Raw genomic sequence first — 25776 nt, forward strand, 5'->3', positions numbered from 1 at the left:
AAGTTAAAGAGACATACAAAATACAAGTCCATATAATCATATTTCATAAATATGTATGTGTTCAGAACTAACAGAAAAGAGAAAAACAAAAATTATAAACTGTAAATACTGTTCATAGAAACTGTGCACACAGGCAATTAATATAGTTTCTATTATACTTTTAACTTTTTTAACTTATGCAATTGTAAATACACAAAGCATTATGACCAAAATAATAATTATCAATAATAAACACCTATAATCACAATTTAAATCAACACCATGTATATCAATATTTAAAGTTGTTAATGTAACAAATGAACTTGCTTCATGCTTTAATTATTGAATTTGTCAGTTGTCTTTGTTAGCATTATATTTCTTCATTTGATTGGGAAGTTTTCTTAGCAGGCTTCTTTAAGCAGGAAGATATTTGTTTATGACATTTTCATTTTTCCTTGTACCTTTGACACTTGACAGTAAATCTTAGATTGGACAAAGAAAGTAACTCACCCATACAAAATTAAGATATAGGTAAAGCTGTCTAAAAACATCTTAATTCTTTTATTTATTTTTAAAACAATCAAATAGTGAAATTGACTTTTACTTTTCATGTTTAAGTCATGAATCTTAACACAGGTATGGATTCATAAAACCACCAACCATCAGGACACAGAACAGTTTCAACATGCCTCAAAACTCCCTCCTTCTATCCCATTATAGACATATATATAGTCATGTATACAGAGACAGTCATATATATGGTCATATCCTTGGCAACCACTGATCTGTTCTCCATTGCAGTATATTTGTATTTTTGAGGTTGTCCTACAAATGGAATCATACAATATATAACCTTTTGAAATTATCTTTATTACTCGAGATAATGCCTTTGAGATTTATCCATTTTGTTGAATATATCAGTACTTCATTGTGTTTTATTGCTGAAGAGCATTTCATGATGTGGATGTACCACAGTGTGTTTAACCAGTCATTTGTTAAAGGACGTTTAGGTTGTTTCCAGTTCTTGGCCATTACAAATAAAGGTGCTGTGAGCATTAATATACACATTTATGTGATTGTTAAGTTTTTATTTCTCTAGGGTAAATACTCAGGAATGGAAATTAGGTGTATATTTAATTTTATAAGAAACTGGTTATAACTGTGACATCAACTCCAGGGTGTATGGGTTTTTTTCCCTACCACCAAGCAATTCTGTAACACCAGCTGGGTGTCCAACAATTTAACTTAATTCTGGTGCTATCTCTCTGGAGATGGTGTAGATTCCCACAAGTTAAGGGCTCAGTTCTATGGGACTCCCCTGCACCCACATGTCAGATGCCAATCGAAAGTCCAAATCATCACCTGTGCTTCTGACCCACCTCTATAGCTCAGAGGTTCCAACAACACCTTTCTTGGGTTCCATTAATTTGCTAGAGGAGCTCACAGAAGTCAGAGAAATAATTTACTTACTAGATTACCAGCTTATTCAAAAAGGATACAACTAAGAAAAACCAGGTGGAGGAGAGGTGTAGGGAAAGGCATGGGGAAAGGATGCAGAGCTCCCATGCCTTCTCCAGGTATGCCACTCTCCTCAAATCTCCTGGTGTTCACCAACCTGGGTCTCTGAACTCCGTCCTTTGTGGTTTTTTATGTAGGCTTCATTACACAGGCACAATTGACTGAATCATCAGACATTGGTGACTGAGCTCAATACTCAGCCCCTCTCCCCTCTCTTGGGGGTGGGGGTGGGGTCAGGGGGGTGAGACTGAAAATTCCAGCCTTCTAGTCACTTGGTTGACTCTGTTGGCAATCTGCTCCCATCCTTAGGTGTGTGGTCTAAAAATCACCACACTAACATAGCAAAAAGACATTTTTATTGCTCTCATCACAGAAAATCTCAAGGGTTTTAGAAGCTTTACCAGAAGGAGATGAAAACCAAATATAGATTTTATTTAAATCACAGTATCACACTGCCAAACTGTTTTCCAGAGTGGCTATGCTATTGTGAATCCCCACCAACAACGTATAAGACTTCCTGTTGCTCTGCATTCTTGACAGCATACTTAATTTTAAAATTACTACATTAGGTATTCTAATAGGTATGTAGCAGTATTTTGTTATGGTTTTAATATACATTTCCCTAATGACCAATGATATCGAGCATCTTTTCAGGTGTTCATTTACCACTTCTTTGCTGAATTATCTATTCAAATCTTTTGCCCATTTGAAGAATTGCTTTTTTTCCTTATTGTTGACATTTGAGAACATGTTTTAGAAAATAAAATAAAATGTTTTATACACTATGTATATATACATATATAATACATATATAAAACGTATAAAAATATCTTGGCTATTGTGAATATATATATATGCATATATATGTATATTCCATTAGTAATATATATATTACATCAGTCCTTTGCCAGATATATGATTGGTAAATATTTTCTTCCAGTCTGTACCTTGTCTCTTCATTCTCTTAACAGTATTTTTTTTTATTACAAAAGCAAAAGTTACTAGTGTTGATGAAGTCACATTCATCAATTTTTTCTTGTATGGACTGTTTTCGGTGTTTTCTCACCGAAAACCCTAGGTCAGAAAGATATTCTGCTATGTTTCCTAACAGTGTTATGGTTTTACATATTACATTTAGAACTATAATTCATTTTGAGTTAATCTTTGTATAATGTTAGGTCTACGATCATTGGATACAGCTATCTAATTGTCCAACACCTTTTGATGAAAAGACTATCCTTCCTCCTTTGAATTGTTTTTGCACCAAATCAATTGGCTTACTTGTGTGGATCTATTTCTGCACTTTTATTCTCTATCATTAATCTACAGGTCTATTCCATTTACTAATATATGTTATGATTACTGCAGTTTGTAGTAAGTTGGAAAATCAAGTAGGATTATTACTCCAAATTCATTCTTTTTTGCAAAATCATTTTAGCTAATCTAGTCCTTTTGCCTTTTCGTATAAATTTCAGAATCAGCATGTCTGTGGCCACAAAAAAATCTTGCTGAAAATCTACAGACGTGGGAGGACTAAGAGCTCCACTGTTCGCAAACACAGTATGTCTCTCTGACTTCTTTCACTTTGTAGTTTTCATCATATAGACAATTCACATGTTTTGTTAGATTTGTATCTAAGCTTTCAATTTTTGGAGCTACTGTAAACATTCTTTTTTTTCTTTTTTTTAAATATGAAATTTATTGTCAAGTTGGTTTCCATACAACACCCAGTGCTCATCCCAACAGATGCCCTCCTCAATACCCATCACCCACCCTCCCCTCCCTCCCATCCCCCATCAGCCCTCAGTTTGTTTTCAGTTTAAACATTCTTTCTTAAATTTTGGTTTCCATTTATTCACTGATAGTATATAGAATACAAAATTTTTAAAGTTTTTATTTAAATTCCAGTTAGGTAACATACAGAGTAATACTCGTTTCAGGTGTACAATATAGTGATTGAACACTTCCATACATCACCCAGTGCTCATCACATGTGACCTCCTTAATTCCCATCACCTATTTCACCCATTCCCCGCAGCTACCTCCCCTCTGGTAACTATCAGTCTGTTCTCTATAGTTAAGAGTCTGTTTCTTGGTTTCTTTCTCTCTCTGTTTTCCCCTTTGATCCTCTGTTTTGTTTCCTAAATTCCACATATGAGTGAAACCATATGGTATTTGTCTTTCTCTGACTGACTTATTTTGCTTAGCATAGCTCTATCCATGTCATTGCAAATGGCAAGGTTTCATTTTTTTATGGCTGAGTAATACTCCATTGTGTATACTTCTTTATCCATTCATTAGTTGATGGACATTTGGGGTCTCTCCATAATTTGGTTATTGTTGATAATGCTGCTATAAACATTGAGGTGCATGTATCCCTTCAAAGTAGTATTTTTGTGTTCTTTGGGTAAATACCTAGTAGTGTAAATGCTGGATCACAGGGCAGTTCTATTTTTATTTTTTGAGGAACCTCCACACTGTTTTCCCGGCTGTATGTGCCAGTTTGCATTCCCACCAACAGTGCAAGAGGGTTCCAGTTTCTCCATGTCCTTGCCAACACTTGTTTTTTGTGTTGTTGATTTTAGCCATTATGACAGGTGTGAGGTGGTATCTCATTGTAGTTTTGATTTGTATTTCCCTGATGATGAGTAATGTTGAGCATCTTTTCATGTGTCTGTTGGCTATATGTATATCTTCTTTGGAAAAATTTCTATTCATGTCTTCTACCCATTTTTTAATTGGATGATTTGCTTTTTGGGTGTTGTGTTTCGTAAGTTGTTTATAGATTTTGGATACTAGCCCTTTATCAGATATGTCATTTGCAAATATCTTCTTCCATTCCATAGGTTACCTTTCAGTTTTGTTGATTGTTTCCTTCACTGTGCAGAAGTTTTTTATTTTGATGAGGTCCCAAAGTTTATTTTGGCTTTTATTTCCCTTGCCCCAGGGGACATATCTAGTAAGAAGTTGTTACAGCCAATGTCAAAGAGGTTGCTGCCTGTATTCTCCTCTAGGACCCACATAGATGGGTCTTGTTTTTTTTTTTTAAATCCATTCTGACAACACCCCATGTCTTTTGATTAGAGCATTTAGTCCGTTTACATTCAGAGTGATTATTGATAGATATTAACTTGGTGCAATTGTATTACTTGTTAAGTCATTGTTTCTGGAGATTTTCTCTGCTCGTTTCTAGTCTTTTTTTGCTTTTGGTGTTTCTTTGCCTACTTAAAGAGTCCCCTTTAATATTTCTTGTAGGGCTGGGTTAGTGGTCACAAAGTCCCTTATTTTTTGTCTGGGAAATTCTATCTCTTCTTCTATTCTGAATGATTGCCTTGCTGGATACAGTATTCTTGGCTGCAGATTGTTCCCATTCTGCATTTTGAGTGTATCATGTCACTCTCTTCTGGCTTGCCAAGTTTCTTTTGGGAAATTTGCAGCTAGCATTATGGGTTTTCCCTTGTTAAGGTAAGGACTTCTTTTGTCTTGCTGCTTTTAAAATTTTTTCTTTATCACTATATTTTGCAAATTTAATTATAACGTTTCTTTGTGTTGGCCTGCTTTTGCTGATTTTGGTGGGAGTTCTCTGTGCCTCCTGGATCTAAATCTCTGTTTCCTTCCCCAGAATAGAGAAGTTTTCAGTTATTATTTCCTCAAATAAAATTAGTGCTCCCTTTTCTCTATATAGAATACAATTTATTTTTAACAGTTCTATTGAGATATAATTGCTATACAAAGAACTGCATATATTTAATATGTATAATTGGATGAGTTAGGCATATGAAAACACCCATGATACCATTACCAAATCAAGGTAATAGACATATGTAACACCTCTCAAAGTTTCTGTGTCTTTTAGGGTGGGTGTGTGTGTATGATAAAAACACTTAATATGAGATTACCCTTATAACAAATTTTGAAGTGTACAATACCATATAGTCAACTATAGGCACTTATGTTATATAATAGATCTTTAGAATTATTCATGTAGCATAATTGAAGCTTTATACCTTTTGAATAACAACTCCCAATTTCCTTTCCTCCAGCTCCTTGCAACCACTATTATACTCTCCACTTCTACAGAATTTTAGACTACTTTATGACTATTTTATATGCCTCATATAAGTGGACTCTTATATTTGCCTTTCTGTGACTGACTTATTTCACTGAACAAAATACCCTCCAGGTTCATACATGTTTTTGAAAATAACAGGATTTCCTTTTTTCAAATGCTGACTAACACTCCATTATTATATACATCCATGTGATTGTGATACATACATGATGTATGTATATATCACATTTTCTTTACCCATTTATTTGTCAATGGACACTTGGGTTGTTTCCACATCTTTGCTATTGTAAATAATGTTGCAGTAAATACAGGAGTGCAGATATCTCTTTGAGATCTTTTTTTTTTTAATTTTTTTTTAATGTTTATTTATTTTTGAGACAGAGAGAGACACAGCATGAGCAGGGAAGGGGCAAAGAGAGAGGGAGACACAGAATGTGAAGCAGGCTCCAGGCTCTGAGCTGTCAGCACAGAGCCCGACGCGGGGCTCGAACTCACGAACTGTGAGATCATGACCTGAGCCGAAGTCAAACGTTTAACTGACTGAGCCACCCAGGCGCCCCGAGATCTTGATTTCAATACTTTTTGATATATACCAGAAGTGGAATTGCTAGATTATACGGCAATTGTTTTAGTTGTTTTCCATAACCACTGCACTGATTTACCTTCCTACCCATAGCGTACAGGGTTCCCTTTTTTCCACATCCTTGCCAACACTGCTATCTTGATTATAGCCACTCTAACGGGTATGAGATGATATATCATTATGGTTTTGGTTTGTCTTTCCCTGATGGTTAGTGATGTTTAGCACCTTTTCACATACTTGTTAACCATCTGTATACCTTTTTCCCCCCAGAAATATATTTTCACATTCTTTGCCAGTTTGAGGAATATAGAAGGGGAATAAAAAAGTGAAATTCTCCACCAGTTTGGCGGTACTTTAAATTCTGATGCCTTTTCCTGATCTGCTTGCTCTATTTGATTCTTAGAATTCTCAAATGGCTGGGCTAGGTGTTTTGTCAAGGTTCCATAGTCGGGTTCAATGGGAGATAAAGGGTGGCATATGTTTCCTCCATATTACCCAGAACCAGAACCTCTGTTGACTTTTAAAAAAAATGATTTTATTTTTAAGTAATTTCAACACCCAATGTGGGGCTCAAATTTATAGCTCTGAGATCAAGAGCCCCATGCATCACTGACTGAGTCAGCCAGCCACCCCTCCGTTGACTTTTTAAGTCAGTTTTCTGTCAGAGAATTATTTTGATTTTAAAGTTATTTATATTTTATATATAAACATGTATTGATGATTTTATTGTTTTGTTAAACTTTATATCTCACAGATAACACACTGTAGTTTTAGCACTTTGTCATAAATTCGGATTATGAAACTGAACTTAGTGTATGAGAGATCATGCTTCTACTCCCTCCCCTCTTGTTTTTTTTTTTTTCATAGTCATCATAATCATCCAGAAATGGTGGTTCATGTTCACAAATTCTTTGCCTATCCTCTCATGCAAATGTGGAGCCTAATTCTCCTCCCCTTTTATGGGCTGGCCATAGTGACTCATTCCAACAAACAGAATGAGGTGGATGGGATGCTGTGTGATTTCAGAGGGCAGGTTAAAAAAGGGACCATATAAAAAGACAGCATGAGCCACCATAAAAAATATCTGGCTACTTAAGAGAGAGAAGACAAGCCAAAGACTGAGAAAAGTATTTGCAAAAGACATATTTGATAAAGGACCATTATCCAAAATGTACAAAGAACTCTTAAAACTCAACAATAAAAAAACCAATCTGATTTAAAAAATGAGAAAAGGACCTGAACAGACACCTCAGCAAAGATATGCAAATAAGCCTATGAAAATGTGCTTCATGTCATACGTTATCAGGGAAGTGCAAATTAAAGCAATGTGATACCAACACATGCCTATAAGAATGGCCACATTCCAAAACACTGGCAACACTGCAAGCTGGTGATGATGAGGAGCAACGGGTACAGAGCCACCTTGGAAAACAGATTGGTGGTTTCGTGCAAAAGAAAGCCTACTCTTACTGTATGATCCAGTAGTTGTACTCCTTGGCATTTGCCCAAAGGGGTTGAAGACTATGTATGCACAGAAACCTGCACACGGCTGTATTCATAACTTAAAAATTGGAAGCAACCAAAGTGTCCTTTATTGGTGAGTGAATAAACTAACTGTGATACATCCAGACAATAGAATGTTATTCAGTGCTGAAAAGAAAAAAGCTATCAAGCCATGAAAAGACATGAATGAAACTGAAATGCCTATTACTAAGTAGAAGAAGCCAATATGAAAAGAGTATATAATGTATGATTTCAACTATTTGACATTCTGGAAAAGGCAAAACTATGGAGACTATTTAAAATAACAGAGGTTGGTGGAACACCTGGGTGGCTCAGTCGGTTGAGCGTCTGATTTCAGCTCAGGTCATGAGCTCACAGTCTGTGAGTTTGAGCCTCGTGTCTGGCTCTGTGCTGACAGCTCAGAGCCAGGATCCTGCTTCGGATTCTGTGTCTTCCTCTCTCTCTGCCCCTCCCACACTCGTGCTCTGTCTCCATGTCACTCAAAAAATGAATAAACATTAAAAAATTTTTAATGAAAAAATGAAATGTTGTGGTTGTTGAGGGGTAGTAGAGGAAAGGATGGGTAGATGGGACATGTATGATACTATAATGATGGATACATGTCATTACACATTTGTCCAAACTGTAGAATGTAGACCAACAAGAATGAACTGTCATGTAAAGTATGGACTTAGGTTGATAATGGTATGTCAATGTAGGTACATCGATTGTAACAAGCATACCACTCTGGGGTAGGATGTTGACAGTAGGGGAGGCTGTGTGTGGGTTCCAGGCAGGTGATATTTGGGAATTCTCTGCAGTTTCTGCTCAATTTTGCTGTAAAACTGAAACTACCCTAAAACATGGAGTCCATTTAAAAGGAAAAAAAAGGAAAAACTTCTGGCTACCCTGTAGCTCCCACACTGAAAAGATCTTGTGGAAAGCTCTAGCTATTTGAGTTTTCTAAGTGTAGGTGCCACACATGTGAATAAAGTTTTACTCAGGATGACCTTGGCTCCAGCCACTATCTGACTACAACCTCATTAGAAACCCTGGGATAGACCATCAGGTAAACATAGTCCCAAATTCTGTGAGAGACCCACAAAAACCATGAGAAATTAGAAATGATTATTGTCATTTTAAGCCACTAAATTGTAATAGTTAAAGGAATAAAAAAAAAGTCCATTGAAGCTGAATTCACTATTAAAAACCCAGAATTACAGTAAATTCTGCAATGTTTACTTCCCTAATTTAGTGCATGCCATTAAACTACAAACTAAAAACAGCTTTGATTAGTATAAGATGATTTGTAGAATAACAAGTTATAAATGTTTGCTTTTCTCCAATTTTTACATGCTTTTGTGATACAGATGATACACTTGGATGTGTTCATCTCCAGGAAGCTCTCAGGGAATGTAACACAAAATTTAAGAAAAGACTACAGAGAGCCCATAGAATATAATATTTTCTTTCCATGGGCATAATGCTAGGGAAAAGAAACCTCCTTAGATGAAAGAACACAAATGCTATCTTTTATGAATCGACCTAGATGTTTGTACTTCTCTGTTATTTCATCTGAGTCCTACCCTCTCTGCCACTTACCTTCTTTGCAAACCAGCAGGGCTCCAATGAGGCCTGAATTTAGGTCTTTCACCAGGTCCACATGAGAAAAATATGAGTAGGTGAGACATGGAGGATCCGAGGCCATCGGTCCATTCTCTTTCAGGACCTGCCAGACGTAGGTATGACTCTCACCAGGAAAGACTTTATCATCTTCCTTCTCCTTCTGGCTGGTCTGGTCCTCATATTCAGCACCTAGAGCAAGAAGGGATACAATTGTCCTTTCCATACCCATTATTTACTCAAGGAAATGTATCAAGCTTGTTATTATCAACAGATTCTACACAAGAAATAGACTTTCTGCAACTGAATTTGGAAGACTACTAAGCAGCCTTACATAGCCCAGAGAAGTTGTAGACCACTAATGCAAACGTGAGGGGTTCGGGGGGGTCTCACTGCAACCTCCAGATATTAACAAATAATACTACTTTCATCATTGCATCTTTTTACCTAGTTTGCGTTCATTCAACTTGACAGACATAGGTTGCTTATGTACTTTGTCCCAGATTCTTTAATGAGCACTGGTGAGGATAGTGGAAAGGTGAGATACACGGAGTTTTAAAAATGTTTTTAACTTGGCTCTTCTTTGGAGGAACAGATCACATCAGGGGCAGATATTTTCTGGCCACCCCATCCTTAGTGGTGTTAAAATGGACTCCTGGATTAGTGTGATGCCTTGATTCTCAATTGAGCACTATATGTGTTCATTGTTAATGAAGCGTCATTGCTTCCAGGTCATTTCAGTGGACAGGGGTAGAGAATATTTAAAGGCACTGACCTCTTGTACTTCTATTGAAACATCTTTTCTAGCAACTCACCATAACTTCCCGGATTTATAATAGTCTCTGGAGTTCCAGAGCGGTTCAAGGCATTCAGGGGGCTCTTCATTTATACCCTATCTTATCCCCTAATATGTACACATCTGAGAGAGGGACCTCTCCAACACAGCAGTGCAACACACCCCTGAACTGCCCCTACTCCGCCTGTACTTTCACTAGAAGCTTTCAGCAACCAAGGCCACCTCCAAAGGACAGATGGGTAGTCCCCACTCTAAAGTCAGTCTCTCTGGGGTATAGGGACACCCTCTTCAGTGTGCACTAGGTACTACTGGCTTCAGGTGGAAGCAACATCAGACCAACACCTGCACGTGCCAGAGACAGGTAGACATTTTTAAAAACCTGAGTTAGCATCTGGGGATGGAATGTGCATTTCAGGTGCCTGTGTGATCATGGGTTGATATTAAATTCTAGACAGTAGATACATTTGGATAGGGAGGGAGGGAATCAGAGGAGATACACAAGGGGCTTCAACTGTATCTATAATGTTTAATTTCTTAAAGCAGAGATGGCAAAATGTTAAGATTTGGCAAAGTGAGGCGACAATTGTTTGTTTGCTATATTATTTTCTGTGCCTTTGTTTGAAGCATTTCATTAAGAAATGAATATCCTTTAAAAAAAAAAGAAATGAATATTCTCTTTCCTGACAGTAGGGTTGGGAAAGAGGTGTGGAACGTTTGATGAGAGGCCACGAATGTGTGAAGCACTGTAGCTGTCCTGGGGAGAGGGACGGTGAACCACCGGGAGAACTGTCGCAGTAGGATGGCCAGGAGGTGCCGAGCTGACGAATGAGGAACTTAGTGACATGATTCCGGGTGAATGTATACTTTTACTTCCACTATGGCCGTTCACTTGGCTGCTAGTTGAATAGGCAGAGAACAGCTGTAACCAGGGTAGTGGTTTAGCCAAGTGAAGAGAATGGAGATCAGGGAGGCCAGGAAACTGGGACTGCATGCAAGGGCACCATGTCTGTGATGAGCCAGGGCATATGAGCTGGGCAAGGAGGGAAGCGATAGCAGTGGATGGCAGATTCCAACGAGAATGAAGCGCTGTTGGAATGGGCAGTGAGAAACATTCAAGGTGGTGCTCAAACACTGAACACTTGAACTTGAGATTTCGGGGGCTGCTCAAGTTGCTAATAACAAAACCTATTCTTCAATGAACACAAAGGTGATTTGTGAAGACCAAGAAAAGTAGGTGGTACCTGGAAAAAAGCATTGTGCACAGCCCTTAAAGTCTATTATCTACTAATGTGTATTATTTTTGGAAGATCCCTGCCTCCATCAGACTCTTATCTGAGCTTGTACGTCAGCCACCTGCAAATATTCTAAACAGAAGGTAAGGTGTTCTGTGTAATTTTCACTTTCTGTTATATGCGGAACAACACTGTTGTGACATTTGAGAGTTCAGGGAGTCCATCTGTCTGATATCAGTGTGTGTTTCACATGGAAGATGTCCTAAGGAGTGTACTGAATCAACAAAAATCCACTTCCGAAAGGACGTCATTTTGTAATTAGCCCTTGAGCCAGTCAAAGCTTTCTCCAGTAGTTTTGGGCTTGAGATACGCAAGGAAGAGAGAAAAGTTGAGGAGTACATCACAGAGCTTCCTGTTGAGAAGACTGTTAAATAACCGTCCCAAATATAGCAATGTGAAACAACCACCACCTTACTACCCTCACTGACTCTGTGGGTCAGGAGCTCAGAGCACAGGCTCTTCTGCTCCAAGGTATCTAGGGCGTCAGCTGGCATGCCACAAACAGCTGAGGGCTAGAACCATCTGGAGGGTTTTTCATTCACGTATCTAGTAGCTGGATGGGACTGACCTGAAAACTGGATTCAGTTGGGACTGTCGACCAGCGCACTTACACCTGGGACTTTCTACTTGGCTTTGGCTTCCTCATGGGGACCTTGAGGAGTCAGGGGGCCAAATGGCATTTCAGGATGCCAAGAGTGAATGTTCCCACAAACAAGACAGAAGCAGCCTATTATTTCAGCACTCAGTGCCAAAAGTCACATGGCATGGGCTGTACCACACACTATTTGTCGAAGCAGTTACAGGCCTCCACAGATTAAAGGGAAAGAACTATAGATACCAGAGGCGCCTGGGGGGCTCAGTCAGTTGAGCGTCTGACTTCAGCTCAGGTTATGATCTTATGGTCTGAGAGTTCGAGCCCCGTGTCGGGCTCTGTGCTGACAGCTCGGAGCCTGGAGCCTGCTTCGGTTTCTGTCTCCCTCTCTCTCTGCCCCTCCTCCATGTACTCTTTCTCTCTCTCTCAAAAGTAAAATAAAACATTAAAAAAAATTTTAAAAATATATAGATTCCAGCTCTTGATGGGAGGAGTGTCAAGGCACCTTCTACCATGTTTCTGTAAACCACCATACTAGGGCATTCTAAAAGTGAGTCACCGGTGCTCTGAAGTTGGAAGCTATCTCAACAATGTGCACTCAGTAACCAAGGTAGCTGGTAATCTACACAGAGATCTCACAGTCAGGCCCAGGGGCTGTGGCAATCTCTTTGGTCTCCACCTTCCACCTCCAGCCCCAATCCTGTTCCATCCCCTGATGTTTATGTCCTTGTATCTGCATCCTCCCTCTGCCTGGCCTCCACTGCACTGGGTGTCCTGGAGAACTCTCTACCCAACCCTCTGCAGTTAGCTGGTCAGCCTGATTCCAGGCTTAGCCTAGGGCCCCAGAAGTTAGCCAAATGCTGTGCCTCAGGGGCTATTCCACCCCGCTTCCTGGAACCATCAGTTATTATTCCTTTACCTGATCTCTGATCAGCAGCTTTGGGTTGACACTTCTTGACTTGTATGTCTCCATGCTGTCTTTCAGGTTTCACTCAAAGTTTTTCAGCTCATGGCCAACCTCACCTAATCCTTATTGAGAACCTCACTTCACGGACACATCTATAGCTTGGGTTGGTGCCTCCCCACTGGTCCAGAAAAGAAAGTAAAAATGTACCTCTAGCACTGAACTTTCATTTTCAGCTCCACCAAATCTGAAATTTGCTTGGACCTGCTTTTCACTCGTTTTGTGGCTACTTTCACAGACACTTCACGTGAACAAGCTGTCTTGGTTTATATCTTGTGCCTTTAGATTCTAGCAGCCATGGCAAGTCATATGGCTAAGCTGCACATCAATATGGCAGGGAAAAATAGCTCTCCCACTCTGGAGAGGGGATGATTACTTGCTAAACAGTAACATGATTTACCAGAGTTGGCTTGGGAGAGAAAAATGACAGGTTTGCAAAGTTATGCAAACATAAAACAGATCAGCATTTGCCTGCAACTAGAAATGGGAATGGGTCTGCAAAGAGAGAATTTCTTGAAGTGACAGAAGTGTTCTAAAGACGAATTGTGTTGATGGCTGCACACGTGTAAAAGTCTATGAAAATTCATCAAACTGCTTTTTATTGAAATGTAGTTGACATACGATATTGTATTAGTTTCAGGTGTACCACAGGGTGATTTGGCAATTGCATACATTGCTCAATGGTAATCACAGTAAGTCTGGTTACATTTGTCACCATACAAAGTTGTTACAATATTATTGACTTCATTCATTATGCTGTACATTACATCCCTGTGACTTATTTATTTTATAATGGGAAGTTTATACTTTTTAATCCCCTCCACCTATTTTTCCCATCCCCCAACTTCCCTAGTCTCTGGAAACCACCAGATTGTTCTTTGTGTCTATGAATCTGTTTCTGTTTTGTTTTGTTTTTAGATTTCACATATAAATAAAACCATATAGTATTTGTCTTTCTCTGTCTGACTTATTTCAGTTAGCATAATACACTCTAGTTCCATTCACATAATTGGAAATGCAAGATTTCATTCTTTTCGTTGGCTGAGTAATATTCCAGTGTGTGTGTGTGTGTGTGTGTGTGTGTGTGTGTGTGTGTGAGACAGAGAGAGAGAGAGAGAGAGAGAGAGAGAGAGAAAGAGAGAGAGAGAGAGTATCCCACACCTTCTATATCCATTCATCTATGGGTGGACACCTGTGTTGCTTCCATATTTGGGCTATTGTAAATAATGCTGCAATGAACATAGGGGAGCATATATCTTTTCAAATTGTGTTGTTTTCAGTTTCTTTGGACAAATACCCAGAAGCAGAATTGCTGGATCATATGGTAGCTCTATTTTTAATTTTTGGAGTCACCTCCATGCTGTTTTCTACAGTGGCAGCACCAGCAGTGCATGAGGCTTCCCTTTGTGTCACACCCTCAGCAGCACTTGTTATTTCTTGTCTTTTTTTTTTTTTAATTTTTTTTTTCAACGTTTATTTATTTTTGGGACAGAGAGAGACAGAGCATGAACGGGGGAGGGTCAGAGAGAGAGGGAGACACAGAATCGGAAACAGGCTCCAGGCTCTGAGCCATCAGCCCAGCGCCCGACGCGGGGCTCGAACTCCCGGACCGCGAGATCGTGACCTGGCTGAAGTCGGACGCCCAACCGACTGCGCCACCCAGGCGCCCCATTTCTTGTCTTTTTGATACTAGCCACTCTGACAGGCGTGAGGTGGTACCTCAGTGTGGTTTTGACTTGTATTTCCCTGATGATGAGTGATGTTGAGCATCTTTTCATGTGTCTGTTAGCCATCTGGATGTCTTCTTTGGAAAAATGTCTAGTCAGGTACTCTGCCATTCTTCGTTTGTTTGTTTGTTTTAATTGGGTGGTTTGTTTTCTTTGATATTTAGTTTTGATATTTAGTTTTGTGAATTCTTTATATATTTTGCATATTAAGCCATTATGGGACATTTCATTTGCAAATACCTTTTCCCATATAGTAGGTTGCTGTTTCATTTTATCAATGGTTTCCTTCATGTATGCCAAAACTTTTTAGTTTGATACAGTTCCATTTGTTTATACCTGCCTTTGTTGCTGTTGCTGTCAAACTACTTTAAATGGGTGAATTTTATGATATGTAAGTTATACCTCAATAAAACTGTACAAAAGTGTTATGGGGAGAGGGGCACCTGGGTGGCTCAGTTAGTTAAGCATCTGACTTTGGTTCAGGTCATGAGCCTGGAGTCTGCTTCAGATTCTATGTCTCCCTTTCTCTCTGCCCCTCCCCATCCCCTCCCTCTCAAAAAATGAATAAACATTAAAAAATTTTTTAAAAACTAAAAAATGCTATGGAGAGGGGCACCTGGCTGGCTCAGTTGGTAGAGCATGCAACTTTTGATCTCAACTTAAAAAAAATGTTATGGGGAAAACATACACAAAACTCAATTTTAGATGGATCACAGACCTATATACAAAAGGTAAAATAATAAAACTTCTGGAGAAAAGCATGGAAGAAACTCTTCAAGACTTTGGGGTAGGCGAATAAATATCTTTTTTTTTAATCTTTATTTTTGAGAGAGAGAGAGACAGAGTGGGAGCAGGGGAGGGGCAGAAAGAGAGAGAGGCACAGAATGTGAAGCAGGCTCCAGGCTCTGAGCTTCCAGCGCAGAGCCCGACGTGGGGCTCGAACCCATGAATCATGAGATCATGACCTGAGCCAAAGTCAGACGCTCAACCGACTGAGCCACCCAGGTGACCCAGGGTAGGCAAATATCTTAAACAGGACATGAAGCTCTAACATGGAAAGAAAAAGTGATAATTTTTTGGGATGAACTTCTGTGCTTCATTAGTAACTTTTGTTTGCCAAAAACTTATTGAGACAGTGAAAATTCAAGGCACAGACTGGAAGAAGATATGCAAATATTTACATCTGTCAAATGGTGTGTATTAAGAATATATAAAGTACCTGTACAAATCAATAAGAAAAAGATAAACAACTCCTTTTTTTCAATAGGAAAATCAGTTAAACACTTGATATGATATTTTACAGTAGGGTATCAGAAAGGTCAACACATCACAGATTTAACTGACATCCTGGGGCTCCCAGGCTAGTCTAAGAAGGCCAGGAGCTTGTGGATCACAACATGTGAGTATACAGGCTTCTGACAGGGCCATAAGTCACATGGATTTGAGGCCATTGCCTCACTGTGTTGCTGCTGGGCAGAACCACTGTGGACGCACATGTGAGAGATTAAATAGTTTTCCCAGACTTCACCAGGCATAGGGTGCAAAACAGTCATCTCTATGCTCACCCTGAGCTGCAGGACTGTGAGGACCCTGGCCTCTCTAAAAAGCTACTAGATATGTTCTGGAAGCTCCCACTGGATAATCCTCATGGGAATAGCCTGCCTGGCTCCAGCCAGAATTGGGATGACATTTCCTCTATACCACCAGCCCCCACCTGTCATCTTCCCCCAACCCAGGTCTGCCTTGGCCTTATGGGTACAACTCAAAAAATTAAGACTTTCCAATTTCAGAAGCAATTAGTCAACATGTAAGCACAGTTAGGCTGTTCAACATAGGGCATGTGCTCAAATACTTTATTAATGATTTTCTTGAATCTTCTTGATCTATATATGCCCTAGTCTATCTGGACAATGTGGCACCCCCTTCACTCCCTTCATGCATTGTGAAGGTTAAGGAGACGCTAGGTAAAGTGGGGACTGAGGCCATACAGGTTGTTTATTTTAACGAGGTCAGCTTGTGCTTATCACGTAGTGGCATTGATATTTAGAAACTGGGGGGAGGGGAGGGAGAGGAAATATCTAGAAAGTGAGAATCTAAGGAAGGAAGAATTCTATTTCATTTCCATATCATAAGCCTTCATCCTCCCTAGGAAATTTCTGGGCATAGGAAGGCAGATAAGTGGAATTGTTAGGATCTGTAGCCTGGCTCCTCAAGGGAGAACAGGAACCAAATTAACTTCAGGGCTTCAACTAAGATGACAATGTTCCTGACTTCATGAAACAGGCCTTGGTTTGAATCCTGACTCCCCCATTCACCAGCGGTATGACCCTGTGTTCAATACTCCTTTATCCCTGGGATGAGAGGACACTAGCAAGGCATCTGACTCACCTTCAGAAGCTTTCCAATAGGATACGCCAACAGCATGAAGACTGACAGGGTGAGAAGCCATGTTCTTGAGTGTAATGACCACTGTGTCAAAAACTTCGGCCCAGATGGTAGGACCCAGCAGACCTGCAAGAACAGGATGTCCCTCAAAGGTCACTTGGAGAGCAGCACTCCGGAAAAGCTGGTATTATGAAAGTGATGGCCAAAGTCATGTCCCTGTGATTATTGATAGAAAGTAGTAATTGAATGAATAAATGCATAAACTGCCATCACCAGCTCAGTGTCATGATTCTTCTGAGGATAGATTTCTGGCAATTAATTCAGTTGAGTTCCTACTATATTCTAGGAACTGTCCTAGGCACTGGAGACATAGGAGTGAATAAGACACATCATGAAAATTATATTCTACAGAATGAAATCAGGAACATAAAGAAATAAGAACTATTCTGTTTGTGGTCAATGCTGTAAAAGATGGTAGTGAGTTAGAAAATGCCGAAGCAGGAGATACAAGATCCTTTAAGTATAGGGGTCAGGAAGGGCATGTTTGAGGAGGTGGAATTTGAGCAGAGATCTAATTAAAAAGCAAGATTTGCAAAGATCTCATAGAATAACATTCAAAGCACATGAAACAAATGGAAAAGTCCCGAGACAGGAATAATATTGACATGGTCGAGTAAGATGTGAACGAGCAGGGGAATAATAGAAAATAGGGTTATAAAGGCAGGGAGCAAACGTAACATGTAGGACTTTGTAGGGCCCAGGGGTTTGGATGAATTTGGAATTCATAAGAAATGAGCAGACTTGGGACTTATTTTGGATGAAGAGTCAACAAGACTTGCTGATGGACTGGATATTAGAGATAGGAAAAGAAAAAAGAGAGCAGCTAAGGATGATTCCTGTGCTTTGGGCTTGTGTAACTGGGTGGCAGTCAGGCCAGGACACAGAAAATTAAGAGGGAAACCAAATCAAGACTTGACTTACACACATATTAAGTATAAGATACCTACAAAATGATTTGAGTGAACTGGATTCAATGGGACAAAAACATAAAATAGACTTATTTTGCATAGTTTTTAACTGTGTTCTGTGCAGTTTCCCTTCTAGCACTTTGAAGAGTCTCCAAATTGCTCCAGTAACCTTCACATATCAGCAGTATCATATTAGTCCAGTGATACCAGTCTAGACCAATTAGTCCAGGCTAGTAAAATATCAAACGTTTGATGTCTCCTGCAATTTAAGGGTCCTTCCCTCCTTCAGCTAAGTCCTGACAATTTCAGAAACCTATGTTCTCATCTTCCTCTCCTAACCCTCCTCCCCGACTCACCTTACTGCCTCTGGGCCCTCTAAGGTTGGAGCTAGTGAGAAAAGGACAGGGGCGGAAAAAGAGGCATGAATGTTCTCGGAAGGAACAGTGATAATGTGGCTTTGGCACCCCTGGTTGTGGGACATGCCAAAATTCTGTGTCTTTCATCCTTAGGGAATTTATACAAGTTCTTTGGAGACTCTCTGTCTTCTAATCATGCTCTCTCCAGCTGTCACTTGTATCTCTCTTCTCAGTTTTTGCTTCTGACAATACAATCACAGAGACTTTTTCTGGAGTCACCCAGCCCTGGTAGGAAGACATCCTGGGCAGGATCTTCTCAAGACAAATCTTGTCCTATGACCTTCCTTGCTCATCTCACACCTAACAGCAACAGTGCACTTAGCTTCAGCTATAACCCACAATCCTTATGATGACATCAGGGGAAGTTCCCCAAAGACTCTGGCCTTGACAAATTTTCCAGATAAAAACCAGGCACTAGTCAGAGTCTTACAAACTCCACAGGTGTTATGTCAAGCCTTCTAAATGGTTCTCCTCAGGCTTCCTTCACTACACCTTGACCTGAGGATGAGGCCTCCTTCCCCTGTGGGGTGGAGGATATAACGAATCACCAAAATTGGTTTCCAAAGAAATCCTCAAGTCTACATTATTTCATAAGTTTCTAGTCTTCTTTTATATAGGCTGGAGGTGCATGATGGGCTAAGGGTTGTAGAACCAATTTGGGGGCACCAGCTAACAAAGTCCTAAATATGAGGACTGATATTTCTCTTTAGAATTGGGGGGGGGTGCTTGTCACCTAGAACTCTCAGAAATAATTCTAAGGTAGGAGATGTCTCATCTTAATATCCTGTTACGTTCTTACTTGATATCTAAGTGGGCATATCAAGTAAGCAGTGTGAACTGAAGATTTAAACCTGGGAGTAACTGGTACAGAGATGGTGTCTTAAAATCTCTATACCAGATTGGATAACATCAATCTGGATAACTGGATAACATCAGCTAGGGATAGAAGCTAAAGAGAAGATAAAGGAAGCCCTGGTCCAAGACCCAGAGGACTCTAACATCTAGAGTACAGCAGAGAAGGAGGGCCTGGCACAAAGATGGAGAATACTCAGTGTATTTCCCTATAGGTGGTAGTAAGGGAAGCCTAGCCCTCTTCAACTGTAGCTGGAAGACTGGGGGATCCTTGCCAGGACACCAGACACAGATATTCAGTTTCATAATACACAGTCAGTGTTGTTTCCATTACCCATCCATGGTGGCCTGGGCTTGGCAATGTTGAAAAGGCGATCTGTAAACTCTACAAACACAGTCTTTCTGTACATGACTGATGTGTTGAATGGCAAAGATCTTGGCACCCCAGGGGATAACCTGTGTGAAGAAAGGAAAAAGTCATTCATTTTGGTGACCTTCTTTGAACCCATTTTGAAAAGCAGCTGAAAGTAAAGCTTCTATCCCACTCTCCTCTACTGTTAACAAGGCAAATTGGAAATTGTGTATAAGCCCCTGCTATAGGCTGAATGTTTATGTGTGCACAAAACGGGATTACTGACCTTAGAAAAGAGACTTCAGAGAGATCTCTCACCTCTTCCACCACACAAAGGTACAGTGAAAATATGGCCATCCATGAACAAGGAACAGGGCCCTCACCAAACACCAAATCTACTGGCACCTTGATCTTGGACTTTCAGCCTCCAGAACTACGAGAAATAAATGTCTGTTGTCTGTAAGCCACCCACTGTGTGGGGTTTTGCTATAGCAGCCTGAGCTGAGACAATCCCTAATATCTATAAAACCAAAACACTGTTTTCAAAAGTCACCCGGGGGCGCCTGGGTGGCTCAGTCGGTTAAGTGTCCAACTTTGGCTCAGGTCATGATCTCGTGGTTCGTGAGTTTGAGCCCTGCATCCAGACTCTCCTGTCAGTGCAGAGCCTGCTTAGGATCCTATGACCCTCTCTCTCTCTCTGCCCCTCCCCTGCTCATGCTCTCTTTCTCAAAAATAAACATTTAAAAAAAAGTCATCTGAGGGGCACCTGGGTGGCTCAGTCAGTTGAGCTCCGACTTCAGCTCAGGTCATGCTCTTCCAGTTCAAGGGTTCAAGCCCCGTGTTAGGCTCTGTGCTGACAGCTCGGAGCCTGGAGCCTGCTTCAGATTCTGTGTCTCCCTCTCTCTCTGCCCCTGTTCCGCTTGCACCCTGTCTTGCTCTATCTCTGTCTAAAATAAATAAGCGTTAAAAAAAATTTTGAAGAGTCATATGATACATTAGGTGCTGTTTGATAAAATAAATCATAAATTGGTACATATACGCTACATCAGCAAAAATTCCTTTGCCAAAGCAGGCACTACATGGTCCTTCAATTTCATCTCCAAAAGAGGGTGACTTTAAATAAGTTGTATTCAAATTTTGTCAGTATGTACCTCAAATTATACTTCCCTTCTTAGGGATACCAGGAATATCACAGAGAAAATTACTGGTTCCCGACTGTTTCCTCTCTGTACCTGACAAGTTAGGTTGTCGTGTTCTGGGGCCCAGTCTAGGTTAAGTGATCAAAATGACCAATGTGAATCCTAGTGAGAAAGGTTCCAGGTGAATGGTTGAAAATATGCAGTGGTTGAAGGTGACTAGTGCCACTCATTTTCACACTCAGAGTCATTGGGCAGAAACCATACGCTCCGTGCCACTCACTGTGCCATCACAAAACACATATGAGAAATGAACATGGAAAAGGAGATATACACTTAGATATGGAGAGGTGTTATTTCTTTTTCACATTTAACATCAGATTTCAATCTCATATATCTGAGGAATAATTAAAAATGACCTCTTATGGTTAACTGTTCACAACTGCACACTAGGTCACCCGATGCCCCTTTCTCCACTTAAAACCCGGCTCTTGTTTTCTTGTAACACTGGAAAGGAAACAGCTGCGGGTCCCTTACAGCCAAGTGGGGGTGTATACACACAAAACATAGTGGGTGACATCTCCGTACACCATGGTTTGGATGGCAACATCTGGCTTGGTAAACAGGATAGAAAAGGGTAAGAAGAGAGAAGGAGGTCTCATCATAAAAGAAACTCAAATGCACTCCAGCGTCCCCCCCCACCCCCGTGGTTGAAACTGCTGAGTCAGCAGCCCTGTGTGCTCTCTGCCAGGTGTCAGCAGCTGGAATCTGACTGTGGGAAGGAAGGTCAGGCACTACCCATCCATCCCCTTCCACTTCCTGGCTAAGGAGAAGATTCAGGGAATTGGGGTGAATAGCTGGACAGGGACAGGAACGTAGGCTTTCAGACCCAGGCCCTTGGTACTCAATGTTCACTTAACCCATATGTTGTCAAACTCATTTCTTGGTCATCTTCATAAACTTGCAATCCGTGAAGCAATACTTCTTCAGTCCGAATAATGTTGGAAACAATTCAGTTGCCATGCGTAAGTTTCCTCTGCACAACATTTTCTGACTTGGTTGTGATTACGATGAGAGTTTTCATCTATCACTCCACCAGAGCGTAGCACACTCCCTGTGGAGCTGAGCTTGGGGTGAATGTGTCAGTGGGGCTTATGAACTGTCATTTATCGTTCATGCTGCTTCTCTTCACCTGGAGCTTACATAACTGCCTCTTTTTAAATGTAATAATTAGGTCAATGCTTCTTGATTTATTTTTAAAAGATAATACCAACACAGTAATAAGACCAGGGTGAAATAGTGCAGTTCTAACATCCCAATCTGAAAGGAATTTTCTTCTATATTATACAGAGGAATCTAGCATTAATAGACAGAAGTAGCGTTTGGTGTAAGCATTTAAGGATGGGCAGAAGGTTTGTGTGTTGGATGCCAAGGACCTTCAACACAGAATATTTTCAGCTTCAAAATTAAAAACAATTGTGATCTCGTGGCGCAATGGTAGCACGTCTGACTCCAAAATTGAAAACAATTTTCTAATGGGGCACCTGAGTGGCTCAGTCAGTTAAGCATCTGACTCTTGATTTCGACTCAGGCTATGATCTCATGGTTTGTGAATTCGAGCCCTGCATCAGGCTCTGCACTGATAGCACGGGGCCTGCTTTGATTCTCTCTCTGTCTCTCTCTCTATCTCTCTCCTTCCTTGCCTCTCTCTCTCAAATTCAATAAATGAACATTAAAAAAACAATTTTATAGGATAAATGGAATGATTAATAACATAACAATAGCCAGTACTGAATGTTATAGTGGGATGATCCACGTTAGTTTTCCAATTGAATACAATAAAGAATGATTTTTCCCTGTCACTGTAAAATTGAGATCTGCTATCTTTAACATCTTTAAAACTATGGATGCCAGGTGCTGGTTGGAGCAGGTAGTTGAGAGATTCTTCTTGGATTATTATAATTAGCACAGGAGTGACGCAAGTAGCTTGGAACAGGGTGCTCACATATGCCACAATCTGGCCAAAAGGCCCGTGGACACCTCCCAAGGTCACAATCACATCTATATGTAGGTCTTTTTCTTCTTCTGTGTGTGTGTGTGTGTGTGTGTGTGTGTGTGTGTGTGTGCGTGTGTGTGTTTTGAGCAGTTCAAGGAACTTGGTAAAGGCAGTATGGTCTTGGTCAGGAGTTGAAATAACCTCACATCCCTGAACAGCATAGTATTCCTTAGCTTTGGGCTTACTAGAATCAAAGTGTCCACTGGCTAATTCAGGCAAAAAACTTTCCCTCTCTCCTTCTGTGTATCCTATAAGTGGATGGCACCTACATCAGCACAGGCTTTGCCTCAAAGATTACCAACACATTCATCCAGAGGCTGACTCAGAACCACAAGGCAGTATTTCAGCTTCCTGGTGGGAAGCAGGGGTTCCACAGGGCAGAGACATGTTCTGCATCAGACTGCTGGCCTACTATGGCAGGTGGTGGGGCACACGTGGTTTCTTATGTCTTGTTTGCCCTCACAGGCTTTTGAAAAGCAGAAGATTGTGAGAGGTGGATATACTTGGTATGGGAGACCACTGAAGAAGGAACCCCAAACACAAACCAGTAAAACCAGTAAGATACATACTCCCTGTTACAAATAACAACAACGAGGATAAAAGTGGAGGAAAGGACAGGCAGCTTTCAACTGTGAGTAGCAGCATGCCTGGAGCAAAAGCCACGCCACACTGGGGATTACCAGATGCGAAATCAATGACTAGGTGACTGGCATTTATTGCTTACCTAGTCTTTTTCTCAATCCAGTGCTGAAATAGCAAAAATCTCTGTGCCTTTCAGGAGCAGCAATACCAGAGAATTGTTCATTCCCATACGAAAATTTGCTTTTTCTTATAAAGGATTTAGTGACAATGCTGAGATAGAGAAGGAAAATGCTATCTAAAAATGGTGATGGGGGCATCTGGCTGGTTCAGTCAGTGAAGTCTCTGACTCTTGGTTTTGGCTCAGGTCATGATCTCACGGTTCGTGGGTTTGAGCCCTGCATTGGGCTCTGTGCTGACTGTGCAGAGCCTGCTTAGAGTTCTCTGTCTCCCTCTTTCTTTGCCTCTCCCCCGCTCATTCTCTCTCTCTCTCTCTCTCTCTCTCTTTCTCTCTCTCAAAATACATAAACTTTAAAAATGGTGAATACTGCTAAATAGGAGAATCGGTGATCTATGGGGATTTTAAATTTTTCCCATTTTTATTTAAAAAATTTTTAATGTTTATTTTTGAGAGAGAGAGAGAGAGAGAGAGAGAGAGAGAGAGAGAATGAGTGGGGGAGGGGCAGAGAGAGAGGGAGACACAGAATCCAAAGCAGGCTCCAGGCTCTGAGCTGTCACCACAGAGCCCCATGTGGGGCTCAAACCCACAAACTGCGAGATCATGACCTGAGCCGAAGTCAGACGCTTAACTGACTGAGCCACCCAGGCGCCCCAATTTTTTCCCAGTTTTAAAATTGTAGTAAAACACATAAAACATAAAATTTCCTCTTAAACATTTTTAAGTGTACAGTTCAGTGGTACTAAGTAAGTTAATATTGTTGTGTAACCATCACCACCATCCATATTCATAACTCTTATCTTGCAAACTGAAACTCAGTATCCATCAAACAATAATTTGTCATTCTCCACTCTCCTCGGCTTCTGAAAATGCCATTTACTTTCTGTTGCTATGATTTGGTCTACTCTAAGTACCTCATATACGGTATTTGTCTTTTTGTACCTGACTCATTTCACTTAGCATAATGTCCTTAAGGTTTATCCATGTTGTAACGTATGTCAGAATTCTCTTCCTTTTTCAGGCTGAATAATATTCCATCATACGAACAGATCACATGTTGTTTATCCAGATGGACACTTGGGTTGCCCATGTTTTCACTATTGAGAATAATGATGCTTTGAACGTGGGTGTACAAATAACTCTTCAAGATCCTGCTTTCAATTATTTTGAGTATAAACCCAGAAATGGAATTGAAGGGATTCTATGGTAATTTTTAAAAAGTTTTGAGGAGTCACCACACTGTTTTTCACCAAGGCTACATCATTTACATTCCCAGCAACAGTGCAGAAGTGTTCCAATTTCTCCTCATCTTCATCAAGACTTATTTTCTATTTTTTGTTTGTTTGTTTGTGTAATAGCCATCCTAATGGGTGAGAGATCATATCACTTTATAGCTTTGATTTGTATTTCCCTGGGTGATTTTGAGTGTCTTTTCATGTGCTTATTGGCTGTTTGTACACCTTCTTTGGAAAAATGTCTATTCAAGTTTGTTTTGCCCATTTTTTTTCATTTTGACCATTTTCGAATTACGTTGTTTGCTTTCTTGTTGAGTGCTTTTTTAAAAAAGATTTTATTTTTTTAAGTAATCTCTACACCCAACATGAGGCTCGAACTCACAACCCTGAGACCAAGAGTTGTATGTTCTACTGAATGGGCCAGTCAGGCACCCCTTTCCTATTGAGTTTTAATGAGTTCTCCATATACAGGTTTCCCCTGCTATCCAAAAGTAGAGTGTGCCTATGAAACCTTTTGTAAGATGCGGTGGCATAAAACAAAGAAGCAACTACCATTTTGTATTATGGATACTAATCCCTTGTCAGATATACGATTTGCAAATATTTTCTCTCATCCTGTGAATTCTTTTTTAACTCTTTCGATACAAGTGTCTTTGATACACAAAATTTTAGATTTTCATTAAGTCCAATTTGTTTATTTTTTCTTTTTTTTGTCTGTGACTTTGGTGTCCTGTCCAAGCAATCATTGCCAAATCCAATGTCATGAGCCTTTTGCATGTGGATATCCAGTTTTCCCAGCGCCATTCTTGAAAAGACTATCTTTTCCCCACTGAATGATCTTAAAACTCTTGTGGAAAGGCATTGGACCACATATGCAAGGGTTTATTTCTGGACTTCCTATTCTATTGGTCTGTATCTGTGTGTTTATGCCAGTGGTACACTATTTTGAAGACTGTAGCTTTGTAGTAAC

General features: G+C 40.2%; 1 protein-coding gene and 1 pseudogene across 1 annotated transcript in view; both read right to left on the reverse strand.

Annotated features, from left to right (window-relative positions):
• F8 (coagulation factor VIII) overlaps positions 1 to 25776 on the reverse strand; it is a 126398-nt gene that overhangs the window by 81802 nt on the left and 18820 nt on the right. The window contains exons 2-4 of the mRNA XM_047100732.1: positions 19605 to 19726; positions 17038 to 17160; positions 9258 to 9470 (exon numbers count right to left, since the gene is read on the reverse strand). Of these exons, the coding sequence (XP_046956688.1) occupies positions 9258 to 9470; positions 17038 to 17160; positions 19605 to 19726 (458 nt within the window). The remainder of the gene's footprint in view (positions 1 to 9257; positions 9471 to 17037; positions 17161 to 19604; positions 19727 to 25776) is intronic.
• LOC124527602 (thiamin pyrophosphokinase 1-like) lies at positions 21553 to 24490 on the reverse strand (annotated as a pseudogene).

The sequence above is a fragment of the Lynx rufus genome, unplaced genomic scaffold (genome assembly GCF_022079265.1).
Source record: "Lynx rufus isolate CCGP_SWC_20201006 ecotype Redwood Valley unplaced genomic scaffold, mLynRuf1.p SCAF_52, whole genome shotgun sequence".
Lineage (NCBI taxonomy): Eukaryota > Metazoa > Chordata > Mammalia > Carnivora > Felidae > Lynx > Lynx rufus.